Consider the following 15,049-nt stretch of genomic DNA (forward strand, 5'->3'; position numbering starts at 1 on the left):
AGACCCTGAGAGACCTGTTCAGTCTAGGCAGAGCAGGGAATAGATTTTATCAAGGCATGGGCCAGATTCTGTCCTGCCATATGGATGTGTATGGTGTGGGGAGGGCACAAAATGCGGATCCCTTTCCCCCACCCTGCTGGTCAGTTGTTGGCCAGAACCTGCTTATGGAGTGTAGTACTTTCTGCTGACCAACACTTTCACTACCTGCCTGAATTGGATCAGGTCCATTGCTTCATCTCGCCCTCTGCACTGATAACGTAGCCGGCTGGATGCAGCATGCCCTATCTTCTTGGCAGGAAAGGACCTACTATTGCAGCACACATTTCTCAAGAGCTCCCAGCATCAGTTCTTGCCAAGTCAGGCAGAACTACTGTAGGGAGAATCGGCTGTGGCCCCTCTATACCCCACCTGAGGGTGCCCAGGGCAGACTCTTGCCCTAAAGTTGTGCTACATCATAACCCTAGTCCCTGTTCCTATACATCCTTCCCCCACTGCAACTACCATCCACCCATACAAAACTCAAGCACATGCTCGTTTGTGTTTTGAACCCATACTTGTTTGCACAGCTAGGGGTCTGAGTTAAAGACCAACCTGTGCTTTAGTTCAGATTGGGACCCACCCACTATGCAGTGAGGATGCAGGTAAGCTCATCCGTGTCCTCCAATAGCCTTCCCACAATTCACTCTGAGAAACAGACAAGTTCTCCAGCAATTGACTGGGAAAGATTCCTAGAGCATCTCAGCACAAAGACCCAGGGGATATGCATATGAGCAAGTGCAGAAATAGTGAGGATACAGGTGACACAGGGTGGGATTTACTGTGGGAACATTCATACTAGAATAAGGTTAAACCAAGTGCTAATCACCCAGGCCAACTGCAGCATAGACACACCCTACATGTATTGGTTGACTACTCCCTAATGTACAGTAGGCATGGTGATTGGTATTATCATATTTACCTACTGCAAGCTGTTCAAACATTTACTTTAAAATATTTATTTCAGGGAAACATAACTTACAATACAATATAGCATGTTAATCTTTGCCTAGCAAATGCCAACTTAAAGCGACCATTCAGTTTGAAGAGAGAAGTCTAGACTGGCTATGGTGGAGATTTCATTTGATCAATGAAATCTCCAAAGGCAATGAGGGAAAGCAGCGGTCACCACCCTGCCTTCCCACAAACCTTCAGTCCTCTCTTCCCCAGATTAAAAAGCAGATACAAAATGGTTCAGGACCATGTTGTGGTCTCATCCTCTTCCCTACTGCAACTCCATTGGGGGAGGCATACTGCAACCCTGGGTGGAGGCACCATATTTATGCCAACTATTGAGCTGAGCTTCTTGGGGAAAGAAGGAAAATGTATAAACTTTGTTTCCACCCATTTATTTTTGAAATTTGAAAGGTTTTTATTTTGAAATTCAAAAACGGTTGAGCAGCGCTGCAGCTGTCTGTAAAGCGGAGGGAGAATGACACCAAAAATGTTTTTTAAAAATTTCAAAATATCGTCAACATTTAGCCAGCTCTTCTCTTGATACTCACGAGCCCTAAATAACCATGTAAGCACAGCCTCGGATTTGGACCCCATCATTATTTCCACTTACATAGAGATGTGGGTGGTGTGTTTCTGTGTCCATCTGTGTGTGCATTCTTTGAAAACTATAAGTATTTTTTAAGTAGTGAAAACCCAGACTATTAGCATGCTAGTATTTTTGCTGACCCTTAGCTAAAAATAGATTTTGCTTTTCAGTCTACATAAGTATGTGGCAATAGAAAATTGGTTAACTTCAATAAAGCGCATTTCAAATCTAAATCTAGACATCTGGGACATATTGATTTTTTTTTAAACACGATCTCTGCATTCTCTGGGTGTTTGGACCAATAGCTTATACTCATCCATGTATGTACTGTGTGTCAGAGAGGGATAGTATACTCAGTATAATGATGGTGTTTATCTTCATTGTACTGGTTTCACAATGCCATGTGCGTGCATCAGATGGAATGCAAGTTGTTCACATGAAAACATTGTTGAGATACCTATTAATCTCATGTATTGACTTTATAAGCAATGTTATTTCAAGGCAGTCATCATATATGTGTGACTCAGGTATGTAGCTCATATCTGGGTCATGCATACATGTGCTAAGTGGTTTGGACCCAGCATATTCAGCCAGTGAGCAAACATTTCCAGAGTAAGAAGCCTTCATCCCAGCAGAGGCATACAAAACAATATACCAGAGCAGTGTCCAGGTCATATGCCTGCAAACAATGCAAATTCACATCCTAACTTTTAGGCATTTCATGTTCCACTGCCTTGCCTGGAGCAGTCAGTTACTTGGAAGCATTTAACATATATTAATGTTTAGCAACCACACAGCACTCACCTGCAATATTGCTATGGACAATACTGTACATAACACATTCTCAAGTAAACCAGTGCATGAATAATCTTCTAATCAAACATCCATAATGCTTTCTAGAAAAAAATGGTTAAGTAGCAGAACGGCTAAATTCTGCCATTTTAAATCTTCACTGTGTACATAGTTTATCATAGCTTTCAATTAAAAAATAATGTCCCGTTATTTCCTCTTCCATTGATAAAAGATTTGACTGATTATCATTCCATAGGTGCAAGTGGTTCTTAACAAGGCTTCCTCTGTATTTTAAATCTCACTCATTTCTTGTGTTAGTGAAAAAAATTGCATGAGCGATCAGATTTTGATTATTTGGCTATATGATACTCTATGGCATCAGTCTTACAGCTGAGCATATGCCAGTTTCAGTGCTTGTTCGGGGGGTGCATTGCCACAACTGATGTGCAGGGCTTAAATAAGACTTAAGTGGTGCATAGGACCTGTGCTGGTCCTCTGCACAGAGAATTTCACTCTGCATGCACAAAACAGCCATTCATTTATTTCTATGAACGAAAGTAGCTTGAATATCCTGTGATGCGAAAGCATCCATCCTTGATTATGTTCCATGGCAATGGCAAAACTCCCATAGACTTCAGAGTGGCCAGGATTCACTTCATGTCTATCATCATCTACTTTTGTTACTAATCCCACACAGGCCAAGAGCCATCGTTTTATAGCATACCCCACTAATGAACCTTCACCAGTTCAACTAGCCATTTTGACTGGCTGTGTTTTGTGATCAGATCCAGTGTGCTGCTTAGCATTGTGGAGACAACACACTGAGTTTTAAAAATGTCCTGTGTTTGCCCACTATTTAAATAGTCAATGTAAAGCAAGGGCTAGAAGTGATTGTCCTACAAAAATATAAAATATGCTAAAAGACTGAACTCATTAATTCTCACTAAACCTCTCCTCTATTGAGTAAGGCCTCCAAGTTTAATAACAGCCATAAGTTAATAGTTGCAGTTGCAATTCAAATGTACTTGATTGGAGATGTAATAGACCTTTCTTCTTGCATTTGTTTTGCTTCCCTGGGGCTTGTTTTCTTTAAAGTACAAATTGACAGTCAAACACGTCATTAGTTATGATGAGTTTTGCAGGCAGCAGAAAACCCTTCTCTGTTCTGTTTTCCACAAGTTGCTTTATTTCTATAGCGATAAATGTGAAGTGTAGTGGAGATGTTTGTCGCTCTTTGGATTTTCTCTTTTATCCTCTTGTCTCCTTCTCTTCTTTGTTCTAGTTTTCTCTTGAAATAACCCTAATTCTTGGCAGTTTTCTGTTGTCGTAAATACATAGAGACGCCCATCTTAATTTAGAAGGAGCAGGCTAAAGTGTGTGAAAAGAAGCCTTTTTCCACTGTCAGCAAGCGGTTCAACACCTATCCAGTCTTTAATTACTAAAATATACTTCTCTTCACTACCCCACACAAGAACCGACAGGGCACCACATGCCAAGGAACATGAATATTCAGGACTATTTTAAGCAGTAGCAAATAAAGATGCTGCACAGGCAGCACATATGAAACTGTGCTAGTGTAACGCCGACAGATCCCGGTCGCTGGTGGGCAGGATCGAACTGGGGACCTCTGGAGCTTAGTGCATGAGCCTCTACTGCATGAGCTAAAAGCCAACTTCTTGTTAGCTAAGGCTTTAGAGCAGGCTCATTATATTTCTCTCTACGTGGTTTCGGTGCCACTACATGGGACAGAGCGCCACCCCCCAGGAGGTGTGTGGTTACACTTGCATAGGTAATCTCATTAGCTGCTTACATGTTTAAGTGTTTGCAGGATCAGGCTCAAAATCAGCAAAGGATTGTGGGCCAGGTTCTCATTTACACTAAGGCCCCTTTAGCCACTCTGGTAGCGCAAAGGGGCTTTAAATGGGAATGCATGTAATTTACATTCACTTTAAGGCCCTTTGATAGTGTCAGAGCAATGCAAATGGACCTTAGTGTAAAAGAGAACCTGGCCCCATATTGTTTATCATCATAGCCTTGTGTAAGGCCAGTCAGCTCTAAGTCCAGATATTGCTTCATTTCCCTTAGCATACAGTGATGAGAATTCAAAGCATGATGCAGCACACACTCCCTCTGGGCTGTAGGAGAAATTTTGTCTGCCTGTTTCATGTGCCTGAGAGAGCTCACTTGAGCTTTCAAATTCTGCATCGTATCCTAATACATGCTGTGGTTAAAAGGCCTAGGTTTGCTCCCTGTTTCCATACAAAATGTCCTCAGAAGTAATAAAGAACAAGGAAGGAAAATGTCAAAACAATAACATTTACACAGAAATATTTTGCAGAGTAATACATTTCTAGTAGATTTTTGTGATGTGTTAATTTTGTAACACTCTTTATATTTTGAATTAACCTAGTGGCATGTATTACTGATACAATTCCTATTTTACAGACTGTGGAAACTTGGGAACAAGGGGGGTAAGGACCAGATTTGCAAAAGTGAGCTCTTATTTTGGGTGTCTCAACATTTTTGGTGCCCTATTTGAGACATCTTGGGCCTGATTTATTTATTTATTTAGTAGTGCTACAACTCCATTTTACCTCAGTTCCTCTGAAATCAGGTCCTAGATTTCTAAAATAGGGTGCCCAAAGTTAGAAGCCATTTTTGAAACTGTGGCCCTACGTGATTTGGTTTTACAGGAAGTCTGTGACAGCTGGGAAGAGCTTTCATTTCTACAACCTTCTGGTCCTGTGCCTTCACTGTAAAACCATAATTCCTTAAAAGTAATACTTTACACTTTAACCCATCTCCATACATTTTGCAATAAGAACTCATAAATAACACCTTAATAAGTTATTGCACAATTCATGTTTTGAAGCCTATATCACTCAGGAAGCCTTTTAAATTTCATTATGCAGTATAAAGCATTCACTTGACTGCACGACTTAGCGGTAACCTTAACTAATACATGATAAAATACCGTAACTGCACATATAGATTAGGGCAAGATGTATAATGACCCCCAAGGTAACAGCGAATGGAGATGACAGGTAATGAAGCAAAAGACCCTCAACCCATCTGGTAGTTGAACCTAAAATAATTCTGTTTTAATAGGAGTTTTCTCCATCAGCTCAAATGTATCGGATACTCTCTTGGCATCTGACAGAAAGAAAGGTTATTGAAAGGTAAATTACAAAATGCCAAGGAGCTTTTCCCAAGAAACCATCTGTTCCACTTGCCACAAGATTGTGCAAGCATTGTGTTTTGCTTTCTGGTGTCTCAGGGAAGCTATTCACTAATATTTCTAAAGCAAGTTGTAGGCCAAATCAACAATCAGCAGATTACTCCAAAGGCTATAGCTACCAATGAAACGGCTGGTGAAATATATATTTAATCAATGAGCAACTTTGGGAGGTGCAAATAGAGGTTTCCAGTGATTATAACAACAAAACTGCCCAGAAGGTGTAACAAACATTGAAATATAGCATGGCAGCTCCTATACCTTTGCTGAGGAAAAGAGCCTAAAGTGAATATCTCCAAATCACGGGCAGAACTATAAAGTTGCTGATTTTGCAGACATTTGTTCCTCAGCTTGATAAGTTAATATATATTGTTTAACATGATAATGTTGCAAGCTGTTGTTTTGTGGGTTGGAAGCCAGCTGCATTTGATTGATGCCAGGAATGGAAGTATTTACAAAATGACACTGAATTAGAAGAAGTCAGTTTATGAGTCTGGGGAAATGAATCTTTTATGAAGAATAAAACTTTATGATGAAGGAGTAATGCCAAAGATGTATGCATCTTAAATTAAATTTGTTGGCACTGGAGTCTACTCTGTAGATCCTTTTGAAATACTAGCAGCAGTACATGTGCCCAAACCAGAACCATTGATCTTCACATCTTTGCATCTCTAGGAAATGCAAATCTGAATTTGATCTTTTTGACTGGGATCCAATCTTTAATTTATTATAAAGTACAAATATATAACAGTGACTGTTTAAATCTTAATTTAAAGCAGCAGTGTTTGAGGAAGGAAATGCAACCACTTGCCTGCTATTTTTGTAAAACATTTAGATTTCTTTTTAAAAATGGCTTTTAATATATACTAGCTACTACTGTGCTGTTAGTGTGCATGTGTGAAATGTGCAGCAATGAGCTTTCATGTTAGTTTTGGAATATATTTGAACACAGGCCATTTTTAGTTTGGCTAGACAAGCCTTTCTAACACTCAGATTGGTCCTATTGAAAGAGCTACTCTTCGTGCAGTGGGATTCCATAGCTCCTCTGACAGAGGGTGCTGGGGGATCTTGGATCTAAAGAGTTGCTTTTCTCTGTGTGTGTATGTGTATGAACAAGTGACAGGTATCACAACAATGTTCAGGCACTGATGATTTGTAATGACGTAAGTAGTATGAGATTACTGAACTTCAGAAAACCTCATCCGTTTACGTTTATTTTCTTTGGTTATAGAGACTCATAGAAGTAGAGTTACTTGTGCCTTATGTGGCATGGACACCTTAGAAATAGCGAAGGCAGAAAAAAAAATGGACCTGCTTCTCCACCTATATTAAGCATCCACACCTATACAGAGTGGTAGCATTTGGCAGTCATTTGGAACTAGTAACTTTTGTACAGTGGAAATTACTTTACAATATATTGTTTCTATCCATGCCTTTCAAGATCATGCATAGCAAATAGCAATATTCACAAAAAAAGGTTAGAGTACCATCACTCCTAGGGCCTGGTCTATACTGGGGTGGGGAGGGGAAATCGATCTAAGTTACGCAACTTCAGCTATGTGAAGTCGATGTACTTAGATCTACTTACCATGGTGTCTTCAATGCGGTAAGTCGATGGCTGACACTCTCCCATCGACTCCACCTATGTCTCTCTCCCTGGTGGAGTACGAGAGTCGACGAAAGATCGCTTGGCAGTCAATTTATCGTGTCTAGACTAGACATGATAAATTGACCCCCGCTGGATCAATCGCTGCCCATCGATCCAGTGGGTAATATAGACAAGCCCTTAGTATCACATGAGTTTCATGCCATTCTGAGTAAAAATCTTGAGGTCCCTTCCAGCCTTACATTTCTATGATTCGATGAGGGCTTGACTACCTGGAGACTTAATGCACATCAAGCTAGGGTGTGAAGGTACAGCTCATTAGTCTGCCATGCACTAAGTAACAGTTTGGATTCTGCTACCACACCCCAAAAGTTGCTCAGTTTGCTTTGATGTGCTGCTGTTTGAAACAGCAGTAGGTCAAAGCACACTACAAACTTGTAGTGTGCAGTAGCAGGGTCCATGTAGCCAGTAAGCATACAGCAGGCTTGTGAGCTTTAGATGTACACCCTGGCTTGCTGTGCACTAAACCTCCATGTGAGCAAGCCTTGATTCCACCCAAGAAAAAGAATCCGGACTAGGGTCAGGTGTGAATTCAAAGCAGATTAACTATTCCTGATTAACTCCTTCTGTGGATGCTCTTATTCTAAATTAGCTTAATCCACATCCCAAGTGGATTAATCTAATTCAGAATTAGGCAATTTTATTCCATTCTAAGAGTTCCACACATGGAGTTAATCAGGAATAGCTATTCCAGAATAGCTCCCCATGTTGAGAAGCTCTTAGAAATCAAACAGAAAGTACAAAGGCTACTGCATTTATGGGTGAATGTAACAACATTATAGCACACCGTGAAACAAGCACTACAACTCTCTTGGTCAAATGTGCTTTTTTCTCCCCCTTTTCTTTTGTTGCATTTCTCAGAGCACAAAACAGAGCCTTTTGTTGTGGTGCCTTTGAAAATAAGATCTCCAAGGTTTTGCTTCATTGCCACTTCAGGCAATTACCCCCCCCCCCCTTGAGAAATATAACAGATCTGACAGCATGTTGGTTTTGTTCACCAGTAATTAAAGGTCAGACAGCTCTGAGAGAAGAAAGTTACTTCTTGACGCCTTGCTACGTTTCCCAGTATTGCAAAATGTAATAGGGGGATTTGATTATTAGTGGTTGGGTTTGCGATGACTGGGAGAACCACAGGGTGAATTGCCTGCTGCATGCAAAGGTTGCAGGCTTCTTTAGATATCTAAATAGACTTATGTGCAGTAGTGGGAAGAAACCAGTGTTGGTGTGGTACATGTGGGTACCAGTGACAGAGAAAGGCAGGAGATTGGTCCTGGAGGCCAAATTGAGGCTGCTAGGTAAGAGATTAAAGTCCAGGACCTCAATGGTACTATTCTCTGTAATGCTTCTCCTTCCATGTACAGGACCAATTAGATAGGTACACCTATAGAGTTTCAATGCATGGATGAGACAATGGCGATGGGAGGAGGGATTTAGGTTTATTAGGAACTGGGGAATTTTTTGGGAAAGGAGGACCCTGTTCTGTACATTCTGAGGGTATCTTCTGAGGCTACATCATATAGTCAATTGCAAAGCCTGCCCCTCAGCACCCATTATCTTTGGAGAGGGGCTGACAATTTTCTCTCTCTCAAATCATCACTGGGACACCACTGGCTAGTTCTTCACAACTGGCATCCACACAAGGGCAGCAAATAGGACAACTTCCTGCCCTGAGAAAGAGTTCTGAGGCTAGGCCTCTCCAGTCATTGGTCCACTAGTAAGAACATGATTTGCAGAACATCACTATATGGTCTCTTGTCTACAGCTGTGCAAATAATTGATTTTTTTCCATTTGTTGGCTGAACCAAAATATTGAAAGAAAATATGTCATGCTGGATTGACCCAAAATGAAAACTTTCCAGTTTACTTGGTAAAACCAAAAAATGGAAACAAAAATAAGTTTTGGGTCAGACATTTAGTTTGATCCAAAATAAAATGTTTTGTTCTATTTTAGGTATTTTGAACTGTTTGTATTTATTAAAGACCATTCCCAGAACACCAGGAGGAGGTGGTGGCCTCTTTAGTTCTGTGGATAGACCACTCACTAGGGATCTGAGACACCCAGGTTCAAGCCCCCACTCCGCCTGGTTTGGAGTAGGGATTTGAATTTGGAGTCATTGTGGACAGCAGCAGAACAGCTGCAAAAGGAGAGATTGAGAAAGGCTCACCCCAGAATAGCTCAGGATAGTGCCCTAACCACTGCAATGTAAAAAATTGGAGGGGGGGGATTATTCAGCAAATCCATGTCAAATTCACAAATAGTTCTGATCAACTCAAAGCTCAGAAGCCTGAGTACTAAAGAGTTTTGAAACCCTTCTCTCATTTAAGTATTGCATTTTTCATTTTCCTATTTTTTCTTTCATCTGTTATTAGCTGGAAGACATCCTAGACTCCTTAATTTCTTTATTTTCATGGTGTGAAAATGAAAAGTGATTATATGCAAGCATGTTGGTGTGACCACCTGTGGTGGGCCTGACACCGCACTGGCCCTTTGTGGCAGGGGCAGGGTGGGGTGTCAGAACCTCACCACTCCCAAGTTCACACATCCGCCTCTCTGTGGGCGGCCGGTTGCAGCTTAATGGCCTCCTTCCACCCAATCACCCATTGGTCGGGTTAGTGCAGCCTAGCAGCCGGAGTCCAGGTTACTCACCCCAAGTGTCAGGGCAGTGTGGCCCAATGGCCAACATCCATATAATCCCCCTCTCAGACAGGGTAGTGTGGCCTCGCAGCCAGATTCCATAGGATTCACACAGTGTGGTGGGGGGGAGTGGTAGGGGGACTCAGGCCCATCCTCTCCACCAGGTCCCAACCTAGGGCCCTGGTAGGGGCAAGCTCCCCTTGCCATCAGCTCAATGGGGTTCCACCCATAAAACACCAAGTTTCTGTGTGACTCTAATGCCATTTGCCTCTAAAGTTCCCCAGATCACTTCCTATCATAAACACCGGGTTCTCCACTTCAGGGGGTCCTCCGGGCTGTTCCCCTCCAGTGTCATACTCCATCTGGGCATCAGAGTGCACCTTGGCTTGGCTGGCCTCCAGATCCTGGTGCACAGGCTGTCCCTCCTCAGGAGCTGGTGGCATGCCTCCTTCCCCTCCTGCAGTCAGCCCAGACTGAGCAGCTCTGCAGGCTTTTATACCTGCTCTCCAGTTGGAGCATGCCCAGCAGAGCCTCAGGGGCATGGCTTCCTCTCCTAGGAGGGAAGGGTTAACCCCTGCGGGTACCAGTGTAAGGCCACTCTGCCCCGTCCCACCACCCACGAAAGCCACCTGGGGAAGATGCCATGTTTGGTTTAGATACACTTGTCTGCTGCAGGGTAGACACGTGCCTGTTGTTACCAACCTAGAAATCAGTAGCCTGAGGAGAAGTAAACTGACAGACTAAATAGCAGGTGAAATTCTTTATTGGTTTTCCTGAGCTGATGCTGGATTACAGTTTAGTGATGCTCACACATGGAACCAGAGGAGCTTTATGCATTCTTGTCACATAGTCTACATTGGTAACCACGTTATATTGTTTGTCCACCTTCTCTTTAGGAAGCACTGTGATGCGCATGATGGCCTTTGATGCTGATGACCCTGGTACAGACAATGCTCTTTTGAGGTATAATATCCTTAAGCAGACTCCTGACAAACCATCTCCAAATATGTTCTTCATTGATCCAGAGAAAGGAGACATTGTCACAGTGGTATCACCTGCATTGTTGGACCGTGAGGTAAGTGAATAATGTATCTATGTAAATATATATACTGTCCTTCCATCCATGTGGGCCTCTTCAACATAGCAGCTGAGCATACTTGTTGATAGTACTTTTATGTTACATGAACAGAGGCTCCGACATGTTCAGATGTTGAAATTTGCTCAATGACGCACTATATTGTAGAGCTTTCCATTTGACGTTGGTGTCAGAGTTTGTATACCATGCCCATCATTTGCGAATCTGGTACCACGGAGTTGATAGACAATGCATTTGGCATTGGATTCGGAGAAATTTTTCATTGCATAACACTGGACATAAAATCACTGAAATGAATAAACTTTTAGAACTTGAAACAGCAGTGGTCTGCTGGTTTGGAACAAAAGGCAGACATGATTTCCTATCTGACCTTTTATGAAATTGTGCTGGGTGTTAGTCTGGCTCTTTAAATACCCTCTGGTCTTAAAGGGAGTTTCCTAGCCTGTAGGACAAAGTTAATTGAGTAATGCTTAGTTCTTATAATCAAAAAACAAAAACCAGTCCCTTCCTGCAAGCCAGAAGGAATTTTAAAGAGCCAGACTGTCTCTACATTTGTTGGCAAAGGAGAGCAATTCAGCAATATATATATATATTTTTGGAATGTGTAACTGACATTTAATATTGTGAAAGTCCAAAATTTTCTGACAGCTACATCATCTGGAGTAACTCCACTGACAATCCTTTTTTCTGGTATTGCTGAGAGCAGAATCCTCTGTCCCGCAGAAGCAAATGTTAATATCTGCAAAAGTTTCCTTTTTAACCACAGGATCTCCAGTTCAAAACCTTGTTATTGTTTTCTGAAGTCAGGCACTGCATTTTTTATTCCTAATACGTTAAAAACCTCAAGATAAAACCAATTTACTGGAAATTGAAAAATCAATGGAAGGTGATAAACAACCCTACCTTGCCTAGTATGCGCCAAAGGTCAGTGGTAATACATGAAATAATGATGCTATTTACATACAAGAAATCTGTCTGAGATTGAACTGTTATTGCTACTGCACAGTGTGTGCTGAAAGCAAGACTTGATCTCCCCAGGATTTCCTATTAACTGCTGATTTGATACTTTTGTGTGGAAAGTAGGGTGGCATCATTTAATCTCGCCAAAATTGCAAGTGTTTTTTGTTGCTACTGCTTGTGTTGAAAGCATTATAAAGCTATAATTGGAACTATGCAGACCTTTAGCACTGAAACCCAGTGTTACCTGGGTTCAAATGTGTGCTATAATTAACTTTTAGCTGAGAATACGGGCTAACCCAGGTCCCTTCCATTTCTACCATACCAGGTTCTCCCTCTCTCATAGACTCTGACCCTCACTGACTTGCCTTCATGTGTCTTTTGGGGCAACATAGTGGCCTGCAATCTCGCCTTTCCTTCCAGAGTCTTCCTGGCAGTAAACTAGCCCACTTACCCATCATGCCACCTGGCACTTTTGTAGTCAGCCAGCAGTTCTGCTGCTCCTATCCAGCATCTTCTAGGGACCAGTAAGTAGGCCCGCTGCCTCCCCCGAGCCTGGATTCACTTCATCAGAGGAACTTGACTGCAATCCCATTCATAGGCAAAGGCTTGTAATAGCCCTGGAAAATTAGCTTCAGGAGAAGCATTATCTTCCTATGTATTTTTACAGCACCTAACACAGTGGGGTCCCCATCCTGAGTGCTGGTGGCCTTTAGGCACTATCATAATACAAATAATTATAAGTGGGCATGGTTATGCCAACGCTTCCCCTTCTATAATGTCAAGTCACAGTAAAAGGAATTCCTATCTCTCATCACAATACTATTTTAGGGTGTCTCAGACTCCAGACTGGGGGATTGGCAGAGGCAGGATGAGACTGAAGTAGCATATCTCAGTTCCACTGCTGCTTAATGATGAGGCATACACATGCATTTCGCTCCCAGGAAGTCTTCCAGGATGCTGGAGAGGGATGGGCAGGAAGCAGTCCTATTTGCTACCCTTATGTGGATGCTAGTTGTGAATAGGGTGACTAGATAGGGAGTGTGAAAAATCGGGACTGGGTGGAAGGCGGGGGGGTATAATAGGTGCCTATATAAGACAAAGCCCTGAGTATTGGGACTGTCCCTATAAAATTGGGGCATATGGTCACTTTAGTTGTGAAGAATGGGTCAAAGATCCCCCCACTGATGATTTGAGGGAGAGGAAATTGAGCCAGCCCCTCTCCAAAGATTATGGGTGCTGAGAGGCAGAGTTTTCAAGTGACTACATGATGTAGTCTCAGAAGATACCCCCAGAATGTACAGAAGGAAGTCCTGCAGGGAAGCTTCTTGTTAAAACTGACACATAGTGTCCAAGCTTGCACAGATTCCAAGTTTCAGGTGAACCATGAAACCAGACAAATTAAGCCAGCTGTTTTTGACCACCAAAATTACAGCCGCTTCACGTGAGCCCTAGTTGCAGTCAGCCCAATCTGTCTTATTTACCAGTCCTTTTTATTACTGTATATTTTCTCTTGAAACATGAAAACAATTGCCAATCAAGCTGATATTGTCCTTAGTTGTTCTGTGTACGTTCCCTGAATAACAATGGAAGCAACTAAGGGACCTGTGGCTGCGTTTAAGGTGAAACATATCAGGTAGGCTAAACGTGGAAGGACAAAACAATCTGGCTCTTATTATTCAAATGTGAGTGCATTGGAAGTTGATATAAATGCTTTTAAAGCAACTGTGTTAAAGTGATGATCAAAGTTAGTCCATGTTTTCTAGCTCTTTTATTAATTTTAGTCATTGAGTAGATCCAGATGCTTATGTGAAGCCTTCCCCTTGACTTGAGCTAAATTGACAGAATATAAATTGCTCTTTTTTTTTATTTCAAGTTTAGTTTCTTTCATGTTTGTGTATCATAGGGAAGCTGCAAATATTGCCCAAGAGGGAGTATTGAGATGGAGAGGTACAAGGCATCTGGCAGGTTTGATTTCCCTTTTGAACATAAGCAGCAACCCATATTATTTTGTCATGCTTTTATATTTTAAGAGGAGCTGCTGTGAGACAGCTCGGGGAGTCGTTTCTATGCAGAAATTCAAGATCTAGGTACTAACCCCCAACCAACCAAAATCATCAGAGCTAGGTAGCTCAGACTTTACACATGAATAAACACACCCGGGTGAAGAACTGGTTGTTCCGAATGGAAAGACAAATGTTGGGGTTATTGTTTTTAATAAAATTAAGACCAACCCTCTCCCACCTACATATATTTGGTAACTCTCTAGGAAATAAAAGAAATATTTAAAGGGACATCTATTTGACTAAAAAAATATATGTAACTTGCTTTTTGTGAGCCTCAACCTACCATCTGCTCCTCCCATTCAACTGAGCAGTTTTTATGTCTAATCACACTTGCCTCTAAATGAAGACCAGTTAAGATAAATTCCTAAGAACCTTCAGAATCTTGATTCCTTGGACTGCCTTTAAATATCTTACAACTGGAAAACCTGCCCTTATATTAGAGTGTGAACAAAGGCAGGTGAGAAGGAATGTTAAGTGTCCTCTTCTGAAGATGAGCAATTCTGGGATCAGTTATCAGAAAGAATTTGCTCAGTCAGATTATGGTTGTCAAGTGTGCAGTAGCCACAGTGTTCCCTTCCTCCGCTACCTGGGGGGAAAGGAGATCTGAAGCCACTGTGAGCCTAGTTTTCCTGCACTACCTGTCTGCTTTTAGAACACCAGGCTGGCTACAAAGATGCTGACTCCGTGGGTGCTCCAGGGCTGAGCACCTGTGGAACAAAAATTAGCGTGTGCTTAGCACCCAATGGCAGCCAAGTTCCCCCTCCCCCCATCGCCTCCCCCAACTGTTCCATGGCATGCAGGATGCACTGGGAGGCAGGGGATAGGTGGGGATGGGGTGCGCTTGGGGGAGGGAGTGAGACGAGGCGGGGCAGGGTGGAGCGGGGGTGGGAAGAGGCAGGGGAGATGGGGTTTGGGGGAAGGTGTGGAATGGGGGAGGGAAAGGGCAGGGTGGGGGCTTGGAGGAAGAGGTGGAGGTCTGGCGGGTAGCGGGGGAGTTGAGCACCCCCCCCAGATAGAGAGGAA

At 42.4% G+C, this 15,049-nt stretch overlaps 1 protein-coding gene across 3 annotated transcripts in view; it reads left to right on the forward strand.

Annotated features, from left to right (window-relative positions):
- The window catches only part of CDH13 (cadherin 13), a 781,695-nt gene that overhangs the window by 538,103 nt on the left and 228,543 nt on the right, over nucleotides 1–15,049 (forward strand). For all 3 annotated transcript variants that reach the window (XM_038368674.2, XM_038368677.2, XM_038368676.2), the window contains one exon: nucleotides 10,804–10,982. In XM_038368674.2, coding sequence (XP_038224602.1) covers nucleotides 10,804–10,982 — 179 coding nt within the window. The remainder of the gene's footprint in view (nucleotides 1–10,803; nucleotides 10,983–15,049) is intronic.

This window comes from Dermochelys coriacea, chromosome 12 (genome assembly GCF_009764565.3).
Source record: "Dermochelys coriacea isolate rDerCor1 chromosome 12, rDerCor1.pri.v4, whole genome shotgun sequence".
Lineage (NCBI taxonomy): Eukaryota > Metazoa > Chordata > Testudines > Dermochelyidae > Dermochelys > Dermochelys coriacea.